Raw genomic sequence first — 20,403 nt, 5'->3', positions numbered from 1 at the left:
GCAGGGTCTGTACAGGTGGAGCCCATCTTCTCCTTCTTTTTCCAGACTTGTTATTTGCTCCTGTACATTCTGCATTCCTAATCAGTCATTCTCTCCTGCGTTTCTCCGCAATGTCTCTGATGTAGATTAAAGGTCTCTGCTCTGCCAATCGCTTCTGTTGTTCAGGCCATCAATGCTGCTTTCCTGCCGGCTTCCGCGACCTCACAGCCACGAGGTCTTCTGGTGCATCATCTTCCTTTGTTCTGTAACACTGACCCATCAACAGCTGGGCTCTTTGGCTGATCTGGAGGACCGATGGTGCCTTCCGGGAGCAGGGACCTGAACTGACTTTTCTCTCTGTATTTTCCCCGTCACTCACTCCCTTCTTCCCCACTGACAGTGGTCTCCCTGGGAGCTGGGCTTCAGCCTCTTCCCCCACCAAGGAGATCGCACTTTTGCCCTCCACCACTTCCAGCAGGACGCCAGGCCCCGTGGAGCACGGCGCACTTGCTGGGGCCCTGCTCCTGAACCTTCTGGCTGAGCTCTGGGGCAGCAAAGTGTGCTTCAGTCACTTGGGATTGCCTTGTAGAGGCCTGTGGGGGAGGCTGAGTGATCTAGCTCATGGGGGTCACCTTTCTCTGCTGTTGGTTCGCTGTGCTTGTTGGAGTTCTCTCTGTCCTCGGCTGAGGAAGAGGCTGAAAGTGCTTCATCTCGTGCACACAGCTCGTCTGACAAGTCAGCAACAGCATCAGCAAGCATCTAATCCTCCATCTTGCTGGACGCATGGGGACAATTAGCCCTACACCTGTCCTGAGACTCACATTCAGCAGCACTGCCCCTGCTCCTCCCCCACCCCCAGACCATCAGGGAGACCCTCCCCTCCTCTCCAAGTGACAGCTCTTTCTATACTTGTGAAGTGAAAGAGAAATCACCTAGAGCTCACTCACCTTTAGGAAATTTCCTGATGAGGTTCTGATGCAAATTCTGAGCAGCAAACTTGGAGGCTCGGACGCCTCCGTGCCCATCGAAAACAGCAAAGTAGGAAACCCGAGAGCTGTGAGGGAAGGAACCAAAACCATTAAGAGAACGGCCCGAGTCACCAACGGCCAGACGGGGTGACGCTTTGGCCGAGTATTCCCATTCTTCTCATTCCATCGCTTATATTTTTAAGGAAGATAGGGTAAGGAGAGCCATCAGTCTAAAACAAAGTGTCTCAGAGACTAAGAATCAGCTTTCCTAAAATCTTTTTTTTTTTTTTTTAAAGAAATCGGGGTTAAGTAACTTGCTCAAGGTTACAGGGCCAGGTGTTTCTGGGTGAGTGCTAAATGTCAGAGCCCGGATTCTATCCCCAGGTCATCTTGACACTGGAGCCAGTGCTCTTACTCGCTGAGCCACATGGCCGCCCCATCTTTCCTAAATCTTAAAGTAACTGTAACGCAGGCCTGGGGCTGTCGTTTTGAGGAACAGTGACCATTGGTGGTAGCCCTGGGCAATGCTCCTGCCCATACTGTACATAAGAGGGATCTGAGGCTCCATGAAATGGCTCATCCAAAGCAGTAAGAAAGAAGCAGAGCTCAGAGGATGCTTCAAGTGCAGAGACTTCTGCAGGAAGGGCCCTGCATGACCACAGGCACACCCTTGAAGCTCCCGTGGTGAGGCTCTTAGGCCTGCACTCGGCAGACAGCACGGGTGGGATTGCCATCTCACAGACAGCTTCCTCAGCTCCCCCTTGGCTCCTCTGCCAGGGCATTGCCCTCCCAGCCCTTCCGTCTTCTCCTCCTGGGCCAGGCCTCTGCTGAGCCCCATCTCCTGCATCCTGGCCCAGGAGGTGACCACATGTCTACAAGAGAATATATCTTCCTCCTACACTCTCCCTGATACCTCACACATCTTCATTCAAAGTCAGAGTGCCCCCTTGACTCTGGTACCCCATGCCCTTCCTGGCTGCCAACAGCCTCCACCAGCTGCCAATGCCTAAAGCACAGGCCTGGGCCCACATCCCTTCTGGGCTCTGCTTGACCTCCAGCAAAGGTCTGTGACCCACTTCTCCAGCCTAATGTCACACAGGACATGACATTCCGCCTCTCATCTTGAGGCCTCATTGCTCTGCCCTTCACAGGCCCTGGCTCCCCTCAAGGCTTTGCTAAGTTCAGTCAATAATCATTGGTTAAACACTGTCTACATGGCAGACCCTGGGCTTAGCATGAGTGAAACGGAGGAGACAATACGCAAACAATTATGTACAAATGAGATCTATGCAACATGGAAGACAGGTCCTCCCAGAGGGAAGGCCCTGCCATGGGGGACAGGGGGGAGGGCAGGTAGGATTTTAGCTGAATCTCAAAGAAAGCAGGTGTGAAGCAAGCTGCTCCATGAGCCCCATCCTCCTCCCCCAGCTCACCAGAAGCTAATTTGTGTCTTACTTATCCATCCTTTGCTACTATCTATCCATACCCATGGATTCTTCCCCCACCCCCAGGTACATTTGGAGAAGCCTGGCCCTGGCACTTGTGTCACTGCCTGGGTAGAGGAGGCCTGGCCCCTGCTGGGGGAGGCAATGAAGCTCTTCCGGGGCAATGAGCACCACGCAATTGCCTGTTAAGCCCTGTTCTTCTCCACAGCCTATGCCCTGACGAAACAAGGGTTAATTGCGAATAGTAAGTGATGATGAGACAGGCCACAAGATCAATCCATAAGCACAATTTTCTGGATAGCTATAAGCGATATTGTCTCACAAAGCAGAGACACACCTGACTGTGGTCAAACCAGTCTTAAGAAAGTTTGGCTAGAAAGCCAAAGTCCTTCAAGCAATGACACCCCGAGAGAAAAGCGGTAAGAGGACTAAGGCCATCAGACAAGTCATTTTAACAAGCAGTTTTTTCCATCAAAGATGGTGGAAGCCCCACCCTTGGACCCAAGGTGCTTCTGGAAGTAGAAAAGATACTCAAGGAAACAGGGAGAAGAGCAGTCAGACTGGACCGAGTCTGGACAAGAGGTCCACACACGAGGGTGTGGGGAGAACAAAGCACCGGGTGGTGGAGGGAGGGAAGCCTAACAGGGCAAAAACCCTGCAGCTTATTGAGCCCCAAAGAATGATGGCGGGCAACCTGTGTATTTGTCCTCTGCTCTAGACAAAATCTGTACAGGAATCAAGGGACTCTGTGAAGAAGGTATTAATGAGGAGCAAGCAGGTCCTCCAAGTGACAGCCAGCGTCAGACCAGATCGTTCTAACTTCTCCGCGAGCTGAAATGTGCAGAGAGCATCCCACGCGTTATGTGTGAGCTATGAGAAAGTACCGGATTCTAAAGAACAGAGAGGCACTTTACGAGACCTTCTTACAAAAAAGGGGCTTCCCTCCCACCCACCGAGACCACTCAAGCTGCTAAGATCCAACAGTGCGGAAGGTGGGGAGGCCCGGCGCCAAGCGGAGGCCCAGGGAGGGGCTTCCCGTGGAGGAGAACACCTGCAGATGCTCCTGTTGGGGCGGCACCATACTGACGGTGGCCAGCCGCCTCTGCTCTCTGTGCAGGCCCTGGCGTCAGGCCTGCCACTAACACTCACTCACTGTGGCTGTGGGCTCGTCCTGGGACAGATGAGGCTGCACTTGCAGCTGTTCCTCAAGCTCTAAGCCCCTAAACATGCCTCCTGCCTACATTTCAGCGCCCGTCTGGATGAGCAGCTCCAGGACGTCCACCACAGATGGAAGTACGTGGGTGGGAGCTCGGCCTTGTGTGCAAAAGGTGGCGGCGGCAGCAGCAAGCGGGCCAGAGCAGGTTCTCATCTGGCCTTGGAGGAAACCAAAGCCCACCCTTCAATACTGACATTTTACTGGAGCTTCCGTGGGGCAGCAGGCCCAGACACTGACAACTACACAGACCCTGAGAGGAGCCAGCTCAAGGGGCCATGGCAAGGTGCCACTGGTTCACAGTGGGTGTGAGAAATACCAAAGAGCTCTGAAGACGACCAGGGGCAACGCTGGATGGCCACCAGGGAATGGAGGCAGGAAGAGAGGGGGGCTGGGCACACGGCAACAGAAGCACAAGGCACGTGGCCAGTGGAAGACTGGGAACACCTCCCAGGGCCACAAGGACAGACCCTGAGGGTACAGGGCTCATGAACCACCTGATCCTTGAGGCCGAGAGAAGGCCTGCTCGTGGGCTTCGTGTACTCACATCAGAGAAGACAGGGGCTTGCACTCCTCTGTGATGTCGTTCAGGATCACATGGGCGTCCTGCATCTCTTCTCGCTCTCCTTTCCGCTCTGCCACGTAACCTTTAAGGCCAAAGATCACCGAGGAATCTGAGGAAGAAAACACCATGAAAGCAGCCAAGCTCTTCCTTCAGAAGCCCCATCTCGGAGACCGCACGCACTTAACCCAACTCCCTGCACACTTAACTGCACCGTCTCACAGGCTCTGCGGGGTCTGATGGGCCTGGGGGACCTCAGGCACTCCCAGGGTGGACCGAAGCCAGCACAGCGGACGGCATATCAGTCCCGAGCACTGTCTTTCACTTTAAATATAGACCAGTGCCTTCAATCCACCCAAAGGAAAGAGCTTTTCTATTCCGGCTGTGTTGCTCATTCACAAGCCCTATGCAGGGCAAGGAAACAGACCAATACAGCTTGTCAAAAATTCCTCTTCATTAAAATCCCATTAGACAAATATTTCTACATTTGAGGTTGGTTAAAAAAAAGTCAACAATGATAAATCCCCAAACTGTCCTGAAACTTTCTAAAACCAACAGTAAAGGGATTGACTTGAGTGCTTTTGTCTATGGTGGTGCCTGGAGAAGGTGGGCCACACCGCAGCCCCTCGAGGCAAACACCATGCACTCCCTAAGGGAGAACAGAAAACGCTCCCCCTCTGAGGGGGTGGTGCAGAACAGGGGGGTCATCCTATCATACAAACTACACCGCAGCATTTCTTTGGCAGTTCAGAAACTCCAAGTTCTTTTTCTCTCCTCTCAAATTGTATAGCTGCAGCCAAGCCCAGATACTTCATGACCAAACAGCAGTAAGTGGGGAGAGCACATGCGTGGCCAGAGACTCTTCAGGCTGGCCCTCCCATTCACACTCCCCACCCAAACCTTGATCAAAAGTGACACCAAAGGAGACAACTGGCCAGCTTTATCTCCATTCCCTGTTCTTGGACATACTCAGGATGGGGAATGGAAGAGATGGAAACGCAAGCATTTCAAGAGAGAAACAGAAGGGAGATCTGGAAATTCACAAATGGGGTCACTGACTTCCTGAATCTAGATGGCAAATACACCGGCTTTAGGGTTCTGGTACACATGAGTTCTTCTAGGGAAACCCGAGAGAGGTCAAAGAAAAATAAAGTAAAAGGCAGGCGCAATCTATGCATAAAGAACATATCCCTAGGGGCAGAAATGGGCAATGAAAGGCTGGAGCTGCTCCTTTCTCCCTCTGGCCTGGGCTTGTGAGGCATAAAATCTGATACATTTGTTTTCAAACTGTCTGAAAACCTTTACAAACTTTCTTTTCCACAAGCTCTTCACTCCCATTCTTCTCTTCCTCCACGGTTTTCCGTTTTGCTCCTTTTCCATCACTCTTCAGTCCTTGGGACGCTTGAGAGGTGGGTGAACCTGGAAGACAAGCAGAAACGGATCACTTCCAATGGCAGGGATGGCCACCCGGCACACCCTATGGACGGCAGGCAGAAAAACCGGAGTGGTTTTTACTCCAAAACATACAGCTGTGGTTTTAGGCCACGTATCTTTGTGCATGCCCACACACAGGCACACCCAATGTGGAAGAGACCACGGGCAGCCAAGTGCAGGATGTACACAAGCTACAATGAGACACACGCACACACAGGCAAACACATCCTTATCTTAATTTGGTAATTTCCATAAATTTATATATGAACAGAACAGTTCTAACCAATTTCAGACCCCTCCCCCCAAACCTGAGAACCATTTAAAACTAAAGTACAGAAACACTGCTCAGCATAAAGAACTTTTCTTAGATGTTTTAAGTAACAACTACTTATGTCAAAGTTAATGGTCCAGAAAGTTCAAAATGGCATCTTGGGGCACAGCTCCAGATGGGGGCTTTAGACTGGAGTCAGAAGAGCTAAGTTCAAATCCAGCCTCAGTCACACACACACTAGCTGGTGGCCCTGGGCAAGTCACTTCACCTCTGCTTGCCACAGCTGCCTCATCTGTACAATGGGGATGGATCGCAATGGCTCCTCCCTCCCAGGGCTGTCACGAGATCCTACTTGTAGAGTGCTTTGCAAACCTTAGTGTGCTACAGAAAGTTAACTATTACAACAGTAACCACTACTCTTTTCTTAGCTAGAGACAAGCCCACTGGCAAATGGGGCTGTAACACACAGATGAATGCAAACAAGCTGAAGACCCACCTTCTGGGGCACCTCCTAAGATCTTCCAGTTTCTTCTCATGGATTTAGACAAAGAAGGCTCCTTAAGGACCATCAAGTTTAGAGGAGCATTAATTCAGAGGTCATTGAGCCAAATCCCCTCATTTTCCAGATGGGGAAACTGAGGCAGGCCCAGAGCAGTGAAGTAATGAGCCCAGGGTCAGAGCTAGGACTCTGCCCCCTTTCCCATGCTGCCTCTCTAATGAGTTCAGCTCACTTTCTTTAAAATAAGGAAACGCCCCATGAGGTAAGGACGCTTGCCTAACCTCCTCCTGGCTGTGGGCAACAATGCTGGGAAGAAAGCCTTCTTCCTGTGCTGCACCCGACTCTCTGGGTGTCCCCCCCATTAACCAGACTCGAGGCACCCGGACGAAAAGGGACTAGAGGGATCAAAGACTGTTTAGACTGCAAACATACCCCCAAATGGGCAAACTTTTCGGTATGGTTTTCTAAAATTTCTTCAATAATACTGAAACACAGAGATTCTGTGAGCAGTGACTGAATGACCAGACCCTTACCATGGAGGGATGCAGGTACAAGTGTGGCTTTATTCACATTCGCACTGCCCACTTCCACTGGGCTGGAACCACTTATCATACTTTAGATCAGTACGACTCTGAACATGCCCCCTGTGAGGGACTGTTAATCACACTAAGCTGGATTCGGTTGGACCAGTCTGTAGCTGCCCCTGTCCCCCTCCATCCATTCCTGTCTCCTGGCTACTCCTCACCCCTCTTCTCTTCCTTTCCACTAGGGCCTTGGCACTCCCTGGCTCTCTTGCTGACCAAGCTGCCTTCAGCTCAAACCAACCACCTCTGGATGCCCACAGAAGTGGCTCCTCCTCCCAGGAGCCACAGAGTCTCTTTCTGGAGGGTACTGTTCTCTGGCTCTCGGGCCTTGACACAATGGGGGAGGGGGAGGAGGACTGTCTGACCCAGGATGCTCCCTTCTGCTACCCATCACTCAGCAACACTCCCAAGGGTGCCCTCTATCCATCCACATCTGATCTGTGTTGACAATACATTGGCCTTCATGTCAGTCTCCCTCCTTTCTCACAGAATTCAGTGCTTGGCTCTTTCCTTCAATGCCCGTCCCCATGTGCAGGGACTTCTACCCATGTCAAATACCCTCTCTGACCTCCATCTTTCCTCCCAATCAGTAACCCAAAAGGGTTTACATATTTTATAAAAGTGACTTTCAAAGTGTGCTGTGAGGCCCCCTGGGGTATCCAAGATCCTTTCAGGGGGTCTGCAAGGCCAAAATAATTTTCCTAACAACATTCAGTCATGTTAATATCTCAACATAGTAAATACCGATATAACCTACATAAACAAAAATGCTTGGGGTAGGGTTCTCGATAATTGAGGAGTATTTAGAGGTTCTGAGGTCAAAGAGTTTGAGAACTGCTGCCTAAGATCTCACCACTGCCCATTAATGTGCTGCAGATATTGGTCACGAGGACCTTCCTCTCCAACTTCATAGTTGAAAACCTGTCACAACAGCGGCTAGAGTACCAGGCCTGGAGTCGAGGACCTGAGTTTCAATCCAGCCACACACTCTTACTAGCTGTACGACCTTGGGCAAGTCACAGCACCTGGTTTGCCTCAGTTTCCTCATCTGAAAAGTGGGGATAATAAAAGCACCTGCATCCCCTTAGCACTGCTGGGCACACAAGCACTACCTCTAAATGTTGTTATCATCATTCTATGCCAATCTATTTGGAAGAGGTGGTTCTTCTCCTTGCCAAAGCCAGTCCCTGTCTGCTCCAATCTCTTCTCATAGTTTGCCACAGAGATCATTCTCTCCCCATCTCATTTCTGAACCGTCCCTTCCCATCAGGTCATCATTCTTCTCCCCAGTCCTAAAGCTCACTTCCTGCCTCCCACCCCCTCACTCCAGCAAGCTCCTGTCTCACGTCTTTCCTCCCATTCGTTACATCTAGAACAAAGAGTTTACAACCCCCATTTCCACTTTTTCAGCACTTGCTTTCCTCAGCACTCTGCTGAAGCTCTTCTGTAGGTGATGAATGGCTTCCCCACAGACACATCCAACGGCCTTTTCTGTGCACACCCCACCCTTCTCTCAGCTGCAGACACGTCAGGCCCTCTCGATTCTCCTCCTGTCCCTCTCATAGTTCCCACCTCCTTTGCCAGTTCATCTTCCAAAGGGGGTCAGAGCATTGGGGGCTCCCCAGGGCTCCTTCTGTGGCCCTTTTCTCTTCAATACCTTCCTCCCTGGGCAATTCCAGTTTCACAGCTTTACCTGCTGGCACAGAATAGAAGTTTCTAGGGAACAGTGAGTTACTGTCAGGTGGGAGCAGCCACCCTCAGAAGGAGCACTGCCAAATGTAGGTGCAGGAGAACCGGTGCAATGAGAGGAAAGCCTCCCAATGAGCGGGCAGTAACACTACAACAGCTGCCGGTCACATGGCCCTTTGAGCTTTGCCAAGCACTGAGCACACACGTTGATCCTGTTTGAATCTCACAATTAATCTGTAAAGGTTTTACACCACTTACAGAAGAGAAAACTCAGCCTAAAGAAGTTAAGAGGGAACTGTGGGCGTGAAGATTCTGGTTCAAGGCTCTCTTTCACCCAGCCCACACAATCCATGATATTCCGTGGGAGGGTGGGCCATCATGCCTGGAGGTGATGGTGAGTGAAGCTGCCGGATGCTCCTGGGGCCCCGCCTCTGGCAGCCCTGGTGCTTGGGGCTCCATGGCAGCAAGCAGACACCTGAGCAATGGGTCCACTGTGAACAGCTGCCTCTTCCCATTCACTGGGTAGATTTCTGAAAAAGCAGAGCAGGGTGCTTGGAATCCTTAGAAATGGATCACCTTCTACCTCCTTCTGAGGACTGTGACTCCACACCTCAATCTGCAGGTGTCAAAAGGACTGATGGAAGCCTTTAGTTACCAGGGAGAACTCTCTTCTCACCAGGATGGACACCAATTGTTAAGGAAACCAAACTGCCTCCAGGGCAAGGAGCCCTATTTGTCTGGCTTGTGGCTGCTCCCCTAAATAAGATGCAACCCTTCACTATCCATGCTCCTTCCTGCAACAGTCCCTTGGGGATGCCCCAATGGCTTTGCTTCCTCTCACTCTCCTCCAATGCTTTGCTTCTCAGCTCATGCCATTCCCTCCTTCCTAGTGACCCTTACAAACTGAATCCACAAGCCAGCTCCTTTGCAGTCTTCCTTCCCTAGCTGACATGGCTGGGACACCCCTGCCCTAACGCAGGCCTATAAAACACGCGGTTCTATCGTCTCTCTCAAGGCATCTTTCCCTGCATCACGGTTATCTGGGTGCGTGCCAGAATCCTGCTACATACAGTGCTAAGTTTCCTGAGTCTGAAGCGTTCTACTCCTCCCCAGGACCTAGCACAGCCTGTGTTTCATTCAATGTCTGCCAAACTGAATAACAGATTAAAAAAAGATGAAAAAATTGAAGGATCTTTAGATTTCATACACCAAGAGTTTATTTAAACCAGAGCGTGACAGAAAATGGGCCCTGAAGAAGGGATCACTGCCTCTATTTCTGAGAAATAGACTTTATTCAATTTGAACCTTAATCTTTTCTCTTTCAATGCTGCAATTTGTACGATGCTGGAAATATCTTTGGCAAGAAAGGCTACAATGTGAAGGAGATGTTGCTGACAGACAGCTTTGCCCTGGACCTCTCTTCTCACCCACTTACCTGAGTCGCCACTGCTAGCAGGTGGAAGGTCATCAAAAAGCAAAGATCCCCCTGACCCTGAAACACAGCAGAAGCCCAAGTGAGCCGAGGACAAGCCTCCCTCCAAGGCCGCCTTGTCCCAAAGCCATCCCACCAGGGCACTCTCCCCAAAGGTGACTGCCATCCACTCAAGAGCTCTCCTGCCCCAGCCCAGAGACAACTGATGCTGGAGGAAGCAGGGAGCGGCCTAGACTTACCTGATGCTAACCCTAAGGAAATCCGGCACTGCCAAAGAAACCGCAATCAGCTTTAAAGATCATATCTCATTTTAACCAGTACAAACATGGCTGCTGAATGTCCAAGACACATCTGCTAATGTTCTTAGGCAGGATTTTCTCAGGGCTAGCTACTAGTTACAAGCTGATTTTCTGCCTTACCTGATGCCACAGATTCAAAACTTAAGACAGGCCAACATCTATAACATCTGTGTGTTGAAAATGGGGGAAAGGGAGAAAGATTGAGACAACTGCAATCCCAGGATGAGGAGAGAGGTTGACACACACCTGGGAGAGTCTGAAGACTGTACCTGAGTCAGCACTGCTAGCTGGAGGCAGGCCATCAAAGAGCAAAGATCCTTTCTGTGTGTCTTTCCCTGAAATACAGAGAGCAGCTTAGAGCGTATCTGATCAGATCGCAGCAAGAATTCTCAAAGGAAAAAGGCCTAGCAAAACTACCTTTAACGCAACAACTTTTCCTGATGTCAGACAAAATTACATGCTCCAGTCTAGAAATAAATCACACTTTGGCTAAGTATTAACATGGACATTCTCATTGTTCCTATCTGGTCACACATACCCATTGATTATAAATCTTTTTGGGAACAAAAAATAAAGATTAAACATTTCAAGGATGATCAAGTCTTTCAAAAAAAAAAAAGATAAATGGAAATTTCTGCTACCCCATTACCATAACTGGTATCCACATTGCTTAACCTAATTATTCTTTAAAACAAAACCTAAAAGAAAACTGTGACCACCCAAAGGATTCAGCAAAGTAGTAAATTTCTAGCACAGGTTCCCAACGTGGGTGATACTGCCCCCTAGGGAGTGCTGAGATGATCCAGGAGAAACCTTTAAAGGGTTAAAGAAAGTAAATCTCTGGGGGATGCTGTGCATTTTTTTTTTTTTTTTGGAAAAGGGGGCAGTAGGCCAAATAAGTCTGGAAGCTCTGTGAGGTTCCAAAAGAGTTTAAGATACGGAAATATCTGAGCTATAAATTCTTCTCAGAAAACAGGCAAAATTTTATGAAGGTAATAAATTTTAAAAATAGATAAATTAAAGATCACTTAATATATTATACAGATGTACATAGAAAGATGAGGATTGACAAAAGGTCATCAGATTGGTCCATTACAAAATCACTCATAGGGCTCATGTGGCCAACAAAATTTTCTATGATTCTCAAGACCTCTCAAACCTCTGCACATTAGGAATTATGTGCCAGAATTAAAGTAATTTCAGTTGTCTTCATGGTCTGGAACAAGACGCCAAAGAAACTCAATGAACCCAGCGAACTGGAATTAGCCAATGAGAAGGCTAATCCTGAGCAGGTTCACTTAGGACTCCCTTTGTCCCCATGCTCCAAGCAGCAGGTCTGCACGAGCTGTCTTATCTCACAAGCCCACGTCACCTCTCCCTTCCCAGAGCTGCAGAGATTCAAAGAGCAGGAATTTGCTGAGGCTGCAAAAACATTAAGGAGCCAGATGTTGATGCCTATCAATGACTCTGTGTGGCACTTGAGGGAAAATGCCCAGATGGGGTCAGTTCAGTGCCCTCCCTGAGAAGTCACTTGGGACCAGTGAACTGTCTAGCATGGGAAGAGGCGAGGTGCCATCACCAAGGTAACTGCTTAAAAAAAGGGGACAACTGGGGGAGGCAGTGAGCAATACAGGACAATAAAGACAAGACTGAAACTGCCAAAGAGCTCGGGGGAAGACCTTGAACATAACCAGACAAAGCAACTGGAAGGATGCTAAGAGCAGAAGAAAACACGGCCTCCAGCTGAGGGAAAAGCGCCTAGACCTAAATGAGTAAGTAAGTGCTGCAAGACAAAGGAAAATGAATCCACAGGTGATGAAGTGGAGGGCTCTGGGGATTCTGAAGAGAACACGGGATCACCGCGGGGCGTTCGAGATGGCTTAAAAGATAAATAAGATTTACCAAACAGAAATAACGGGCAGACTAGAAAACCCTGAATCTACAGTGGTGAGTCTCATGAAGAGACAAGAGAGAATGAAGAGACTGGGAATACAAACAGAGAAGTGAAGGACAATCCGGACGAAAAGAAGCAGAAAGCAGCAACGTTAAAAAGAAAGCAAGATCTCCATGCAAACAAAACCTACTAATTTCAGAGAAAGTTTTGGGATTATAGGTCTCCCAAAAGATCATAAGTCAAAAAATCCCAACACCCAAAATGTAAGAAATAGTACAAAGCAGCTGGCCAGAACTTTGGAGCACAGAAGACAAAGCGCCAAGTAAAGAAACCACACACCTCCAAGAAAAAAACCTTCTGTGGTCAATGCCAAGACGCAGGGGGGTTCCATTTGGCAATTCCACTAGCAATTCTTCAAGTGACCAGTCAGTCACAATTACTATTTTGCCAGGTGCTCTCAAGGAACCGACAGTCTCATGGGGGAGACAATACACAAACAACCATATCTGTTTAAGCTAGATGCAGGATAAATGTGATGTAACCAACTGAGGGAAGGCACTAGAATTAAGGTGAATCAGGAAGGGCTTCCTGTAGAAGGTGAGATTCTAGCTGGGACTTGGGAGGAAGCTGGGGAAGCCAAGAGGTAGATAGGGATGAGGAGGCAGAGCATTCCAAGAATGGGAGACAGTCAGTGAAAATGCCTGACTGGAATATGAAATATCCTGTTCCAAGGAAAACCAAAAGAGGACAGTGTTGATGGATCATAGTGCTTGGGGGTGGGGGTGAGAAGGTGACAGGATATAAGAAGATTCCTACTATGGGGCAATATCCTCTTTGTCACCTGTAGGAACTGCTATTTCTAAGAAGCTCAGTAGGAAAAAAAAGGAGGCAAGGGATCAAGATCTACAGGGCAATGAGAGAAGAGAGGAGTCCAAAGAGGCCCCTGAAAACTTTTAATTCCAAGAGGAACACAGAGAATACAGGACATAAATAAGGATACAGGCCCTGAATCAACGAATAAAAGTCTAGGACAGAAAGGGAACATAAGTAATGAGAATAAGGGAAAAAATTCTTTTTAGAAAAAGGCCAAGAAAACCAAAGTTTAAAAACCAAAGAGCAAAATATACTGAAGGAGAAGGGGAATTCTACTAGACTACTTAACTGAGATGCAAAAACAGGGAAGAATTAAATAACTAGATAAAATGGGGGGTGGGGAGGGAGATGAGTTCAGTCTTGGACAGGCTGAGGTTAAGAGGTCCATGCAACATCCAATGTGAAACAGCTAAAAGGGAAGTGGTGGGGGGGCCTGCCAGGAGAGGCCCAGCAGAGCAGAGCCATCTACATTGCCCTTTCCCTCTCACTTCTCAGCAGAGGACTTCATGAAATCACTGGAGAAAAAAGTGGAGTCTATCTGTCCAGAGATCCTGCTATGTATCATGGTTCTATGTATCATGGAACTACTCCTGTGGGCACCTTAAACTCCACAGACCCAAGACTGAACTTGTCTTTGATCCCAAAGCCTGGGAGCCCCTCCTTCTGAGTCGACTTCTGTGAGTGCACCACCAGGCAGGCATCACTGACTCTCCTTGTCTCACCCCACTATCCGACCAGCTGCCCGGGCTCAGCCACATAACCTCCTCAGCATCTCTCACAGCTGCACCCTCCACTCACCAGTCACTGACCTTGTTCAAGCCCTGACCATATCTCGCCTCTACTCTCAAGAATCTCTTTGCCTCTTGCCATGCCAGCCTTCCCCATGGCTGCCAAAGTGACCAGTAAGTGCCTACTCAGGAAACACCAGGGGCCCCCTACTAACTGGTGGGTCAACTGCAAACTCTTCCACTGGGCATTTAAAGCCCTTTACAACCAGACCCAAGACTTACTGGGCCTTCTTATTCTCTATGTGCAGCCCAAATGATTCTTCTGATGCTCCTGCCACGGCCAGGAATTGCCCTGGAGTCAGGAGGACCTGAGTTCAAATCTGGCCTCAGACACAACACAAAAACTAGCTGTGTGACCTTGGGCAAGTCACTTAACCCCAGTTGCCCTCCAAAAAGCAAACAAAACAAAAACAAACAAAAAAAAAACACCAAGGAAAGTGAGGCCTAGCCCAAGGCGACCCTGCTAAGTTTCAAATGGGTTTTGAAAACAAGGGCTCTGACCTGGGGTTTTGTGCTGGTGTTCTCCATCCCTAATGAAAATGGCAAACAGCCTGTCCTTAAGAGAATATGTATTACTGTCCCTCAAATGATTCTCAATTAACAATGCACCATCCTAAGAGATCTGGAGGGCTACGGTCTCTGAGAACGCTCTTCCTCCAAACATGTCGTCTTTCTATGGAAACATCCCTGCTACTGTACTGCTTACTTCATTCACATACAACATCTGGTCCTCTTAGATTACCCCCCCTACCCCCCCCCCCCCGCTGTGCTTCAGCATAAATGACTGCACATCTTCAAATAATTCTATTTTTCTTTCCTCAAATGACTGGGCTGCCTCCCATTGCTTTGTCTCTCTAATTACTTTTGAATTTGCATCCTAGCCTAACTGGAATTTTAGTCTGTGCCCTTACAGGTTGCCTGCAGCCTGAAGCTGCCTCTCCCTTGACCAAATCAGGGACTAAAACAAAAAGTTTTTAGAAATTAAACAGCACTAAATCCAAGACCAAGCACCTGAACCAAGCGCCAGCTACAGTGTCCCCTTTTAATGAACACAGGACACCATCTCCTATTATCAGTCGCTCCAGTGCCTGTCACTGGCAAAGAAAACTTCACGGGCCTGTGCTATTCTAACAGTAGCAGCAGAAATCTTGGAGGCATTCTCACCAGTGTGGTCAGGCCACTGCCTTGCCTGCCAAACCCATGAGCAGAAGGTACAATTATTATACATTAAGGTTCTCTGAGCCTTTAGTGCCATACCCAGAGTCCCACAGTCAGTCACCAGGCGCCCTCAGGTCTCCCGAGTCTGGGCTCTTTCAGTAACACCACACTTCCTCAAGCCTGACAAGCCTCCAGGTCCACCCTGCCCACAATGATTGCCTCCTCTATAGCTCAAGGCTCATGGCCAGCCTGTCTGGAGGGGGAGCTTTGTCACCAATGGCCAGAATCCCCAAGAGGTCTGGTCTCCAGGAAGGTCTTCCCAGGGTCCCCCAAAGCCATCCCTTTCATATGTCACCATTTGTTCAGCTATCCCCTCATTGATGGGTGCTGCCTCAGTTTCCACTTCTTTGTCATTACAAAAAGAGCTGCTATAAATAAATCCTTTTCCACTTTCTCCCATCTCTTTGGGTAACCTGGTGGTGGCATTGCTATGTCCTTTGGGGCATGCAAGGCTTGAGAACTGTGGGGTGGGGAATAAACTGATGCCTTTCCATATATTCTCAACTTTTTCTAGACCCTAAAAATCCAAAGGCTTGAAGAGCCAGACATGTTTGGGGATACAGTCTATGTGCTACTTCAGGAGAGAAGACAAATGTGAAATCAACACATGTGACTAACAGTGATTTAAAAAACAAAAGCTCTTTCAAAGTAAAGCCATCAGTCCAAACTCAAGTCCACTTTGTTAAAGATCAGTGCAATGGCGGGGGATTCCTAATAAAACATGGGCACCTGGAGCACCTTCTGTATCATCCCCCAAATGTCCTCACTTAGAGTTGAGCATTTTATAATATTTGAATTATCTGAAAATGGTAACACCTGTATGTGTTCTTGGTTAAACTGACTATTCAATTAACACCCTATTTTCAAACTACTTTGGATCAGAGTATTTGTGCCTTTGTGGTCATTATCATAAAGGAATGACCCAAACTCAGTGAGCACAACAGCCCTGGCAGCACACTTGGTTTCTGAAGAAGATGCTGCAATGCTATGACAAAGTTACTGAAATGCTGATCAGATCCCCAAATCCCAGAGGAACCGCCCAAGACGGCTCCAGCCTGTGTTTAAGGAGAGGAAGCGTGTGGCACCCTGGCCTGGAGTCAGGATGAGCTGAGCTGAGCTCAGTCCCGCCTCGTACCCAAGTGGGCTGGCACATGCCCCCCACCCAATAACATTCTGAGAAAAGCTGCCACTACCTGGGGCTCCATCTGCTCACTCTCCACTTTCTTTTCAACATTCTGTAGTCTGGCTTCTGGCTCCGTGACCTACTGGAAAGTCAGAGCCCTAATGACCACCTCCAGCAGCCTTTCCAATTCCTCACTGTCCTAGATCTCAGGCACTTCTGACACAGAGCTGGCCCTCTGTAGGCCTAACTGGAGCCCCTCAGCCTCTGTAGCTGCTTCTCCTGGGTGCCCTCAATTGGGGCTATCCCTGGGCAGCCTGTGACCCTCCTTTTCCTTTCCTTAGACAATCCCCTGCTAATTCACTCTGTAAAACAGGGATTACCATGCTTGCACTACCTACCTCACAGCATTCTGTTGAGGAAAGTTAACCTTGACCCTTGGCAAACTTTCATGCAGAATACTAGGCAGTTAGCAATCTTATTCTGACCCCCAAACACATTTGTCCAACCCTGGTCCCTTCTCAGAGCTCACTGTCTTTTGGGCTTTCTACCTGGACATCCACTAGCACCTCAGACTGGCAAGTCTGAGACTGAGCTACCTCCCCACCAACCCGCTGCTCCTCTTGACTTCGTGATTTGTCTCTGGTACCACCATTCAACCAGTCAGCCCCGCGCCCCGCCCCGTTTGTAACCTTAGGGTCATCTGGTTCTTCCCTGTCCTCCCTGGCCCATCCAGTCAATTCCACTTCTCCCATACATTTCACAACATCCCCTTTCTCTCTATGCCCAGAGACATCTTTACCTGCAATATTCCTCGACCTCCTCATCTAAATTCTCCTGCCCCTCAGTTGGCCTCACCTTAAAGTTTTATCTTTTCTGCACGTACCTCTAGACACATCAATCAATCCTCAATTCCAAATGCTCAGCAGCCCAACCCTTCATGCTTTCTCTGCCTTAGCCAAGCTGGCCTATGTTATGAGTGGAAACACCTGGTATCCGTGTCCTTTTCTTGCCTCACCTGTTCCCTGGGCCTCTCATTCTTCTCCAGCCACATCCCTATTCATCTTTTGAAGACCAACTGAAATGCCACCTCTTCCAGGAAGCCTTCCCTGGGGACAAATGCTTCGTCTTCAAACTTCCCAAACTCTCTGATGCACCAACCAGATTGTGTGTATTTCAGTTATATCTTATTCTTCAACTAGAATGCAAACTTCAAAAAGTGAAAACCCTCGGATTTGTTTCCTCGTATTCCCCACAATGTCTAGAAAAAGGAGGTGCACAGATACTAAATCTCTGTGAGTGACCGGAAGAACTATCAGTCAGCTCAGGCCACAAGCTTCCCCTCAGGCCCAGAACACATGCCACACTCCCCTTCCTTACCTGACTTCTCACTGCTGGATGGCGGGAGATCATCAAAAAGCAAAGGCCTTCTTTTCTGTGCTTCTCTCCCTAAAACACAAGCATCAGAGACTCAAAATTCGCACAGCCATCAATCTCATTCTACAGATCCTCCCTTAGAGAAGGGAGAGGGTGGCTCAATTCTGTAATCCATGAGAATTCCAGTGGAAATACACACTTCAGACATAAGAAAGCTTGAGGGGAGGGGGGAACCAGACCAATAAGGATTACTGTTAGCTGGCACGTGTGTCCGCATTCACACACACGCTAACTTCCTAACATTTCCCATCATGCTCAGTGCTTTGGCCACGGGGACCACATCCTCACTCCTAAGGCTGAACCAACAGCTTCACTTAAGGTCTACCTTGGATGTCCTACTTCCTGACATGTCTCCTCATTTTCCTCCACCCAAAGAGAGGACCCTCCTTTGATCTGAAGACAGAAGCTTTACAAGAAGGGAATCTGAAAAATTAGCTATGCCAATAAGTGTGGAATTTGAAAAGTAATGCGTTCAATCTCCATCAACCTTTAACAAAGACAACCCAATCCAGACCCCGGGAGATGAAGATAGATTATTTACTCATGCTTTTCTGGCAGGACTACTGCCTTCAATTTTTTTTCTCTCTCCCAACCACACAACACGCATTATATGTGAATGAATGACAAATACTGCTTCTTATGGACATAAATGCTTTGTAATCCCCTATAAATATAATTCAGTACTTATTATGGGGGCACATGCAAGCCGTAAACAATGGCATAGTTCCTACTGCTAAAGGGCTTAGATCTAAGAGGGGAGAGAAGATAGGCACACAAATAGCTCCAAGAGAATTAATTAAGGGCACACACACTCTGGCATTAGAGATGGATGGGGAAAATGAAGGAATCTTCCTAGACAAAAGTTTTTACTGGAAAAGGTGTTGGCAGGAGAAAGCAGATGAGATTAGTAAGGGGGAAGGAATTCAAGTATGCCTGATAGGGTGGGTACCAAAAGGAGTTGGAGTAAAGATGGGGCTCGGACCCAGGACTTCACCGAGGTTGTACCTGCTGTGACTGGACTGTAGCGAAGGTGGAATTCAAACCCTATTCTTGCTGGTTCCAGGGCCACCAGCTCTCCATCTATTTCCACCACACAGCCTCTCCTTCAGCGTAGGAAATGGGATATAAAGGAGGAAAAGGAAGTCCGAGGCAAGCTGGAGAAGGTGCTCGCATTTGGGAGCGCGAAGCAGCCAGTGGAGGTCTAGAGCAGGGAAGCCACGGTCAGACTTGCTCTGGTCTGTGAGAATCAGGAAAGGGGGGGGGGGGAGAATGGGAGCAGGGAAACGTTCTGGGGATGTTTCTACCATAGTTTATGTGAGAGGTCGGACAACCTTAAAGCAGCTTAAAGGCCTGAGCAAGAAGCTGAAAGGCAGAGCAGGGGGGAAGATGACTCTAATAAGGAAACATAGGATGGACAAGTGCCTGAAGGAGTCAGGATTAAGACCAGACGGAGAATGAAAACGCCGCTGCTGACTTCACCCTTTTATAGCACATAGCTCACCCCTGAAGACAACCACTGTCACGTCAACTCTTAGCCATACTGTCCCTCCCTGCTCCCAGGGCTCTGACTTCAAGGCTGAACGCCCAAAAGAAAGATAAGGAAGGGATTCCATCCTTGGAATGAGGGCCATTTCTACTGGCGAATTTCCTCAGTGAATAGTATAGGAATACATTTTTGAGAACTGTACATTTGATACGTAAACTTAAAAGAAAAAAAGACTTTTTTTCTAGAAAGGGAACTGAAAGAAAAAAAATGAAACCAAAAGTATGACCAAAAATTAAATTAAGGGAGACTGCAAAAGGTCTGCACCAGAAGAAAACTGTAAACTATTTTTAGCAAAATGTACCTACCTACCGGTTGAAACCCTCAGAACTGATAAACATGGAGTTAAATACAGAAATTAAAGACTAAGGCTCTAATGCACAAGAAGAAGGTTTTGGAAACGTCAAGCCAAAAGTAATCTCTGCATAATTTCATAAAGGTCAACAAACCAGGAGAGCCAGGACGAAGGAGGTTCCGGTGGAAGGTTAGGGACAGCTGCCTGCCCGAAGAGCTTCACTCACCGCTCTGGGCCGGATGGGCTTCAAGCAGCTGTACCTGACAAACTGAAGGCGCAGCCCGAGAGCCGGCGAGCGGACCCTCCCTATTTCCTAAGCCCGCGCCGCACCTCTTCCCACGACGGCTCCTGACCAGCCCCTCTCAAAGCCCCCTCCAGGAGGCCCAGTGCACTTCTCAGAATAATGATGTTTAAATGCATACAATGAAGCATGGAGAAAACCAGTGTGACCAAAGTGGTCAAAGGGGTCGGGAAGACCCGAGTTCAGAGCCCGCCTGAGACACGAACACAAAAAGCTAGTCGTGTGACCTTGGCCAAGTCACTTAAGCCCAACTGCCCTGCCTCCCCCCTCCAAAAAGCAAACCCAAACCAAGAACATCGCTCTCAGAGGTGGCCGTCACAACCAGAAGGCCCGGGATCCCAACGCCTCGGGTGCGGCCCGCGGCCAGCCAAGGGAGAGCGCCCGATGCCCGCCCACAACTGCACGCTAGGCCTGCCCGGGAGCCCCGCCCACGAGCCCCGCAGGGCTCGGGGCGCGACCGACGCTCCAGGAGGGACTGCTCCCTGGGGAGCTCCTCGCAACCCCGTCCACCCCTCCCCCGGGCCCCAGGTCTTCCCCCGCCCCCTCCACGTGCACCCGG

General features: G+C 48.9%; 1 protein-coding gene across 1 annotated transcript in view; it reads right to left on the bottom strand.

Annotated features, from left to right (window-relative positions):
• The window catches only part of ILKAP (ILK associated serine/threonine phosphatase), a 28,895-nt gene extending 9,306 nt beyond the window's left edge, over window positions 1-19,589 (bottom strand). The window contains exons 1-8 of the mRNA XM_069083223.1: window positions 19,561-19,589; window positions 18,711-18,808; window positions 17,649-17,717; window positions 10,645-10,710; window positions 10,080-10,136; window positions 5,467-5,586; window positions 4,153-4,279; window positions 927-1,033 (exon numbers count right to left, since the gene is read on the bottom strand). Of these exons, the coding sequence (XP_068939324.1) occupies window positions 927-1,033; window positions 4,153-4,279; window positions 5,467-5,586; window positions 10,080-10,136; window positions 10,645-10,710; window positions 17,649-17,717; window positions 18,711-18,808; window positions 19,561-19,589 (673 nt within the window). The remainder of the gene's footprint in view (window positions 1-926; window positions 1,034-4,152; window positions 4,280-5,466; window positions 5,587-10,079; window positions 10,137-10,644; window positions 10,711-17,648; window positions 17,718-18,710; window positions 18,809-19,560) is intronic.
• Between the last annotated feature and the right edge of the window lie 814 nt (window positions 19,590-20,403).

Source organism: Petaurus breviceps, unplaced genomic scaffold (assembly GCF_028583685.1).
Source record: "Petaurus breviceps papuanus isolate PSGF00001 unplaced genomic scaffold, PetGlider_PUasm1.0 173, whole genome shotgun sequence".
NCBI classification, from domain to species: Eukaryota; Metazoa; Chordata; class Mammalia; order Diprotodontia; family Petauridae; genus Petaurus; species Petaurus breviceps.
Note: the sequence above shows the minus strand (reverse complement) of the source record. Positions and strands in the feature narration are given on the sequence as shown.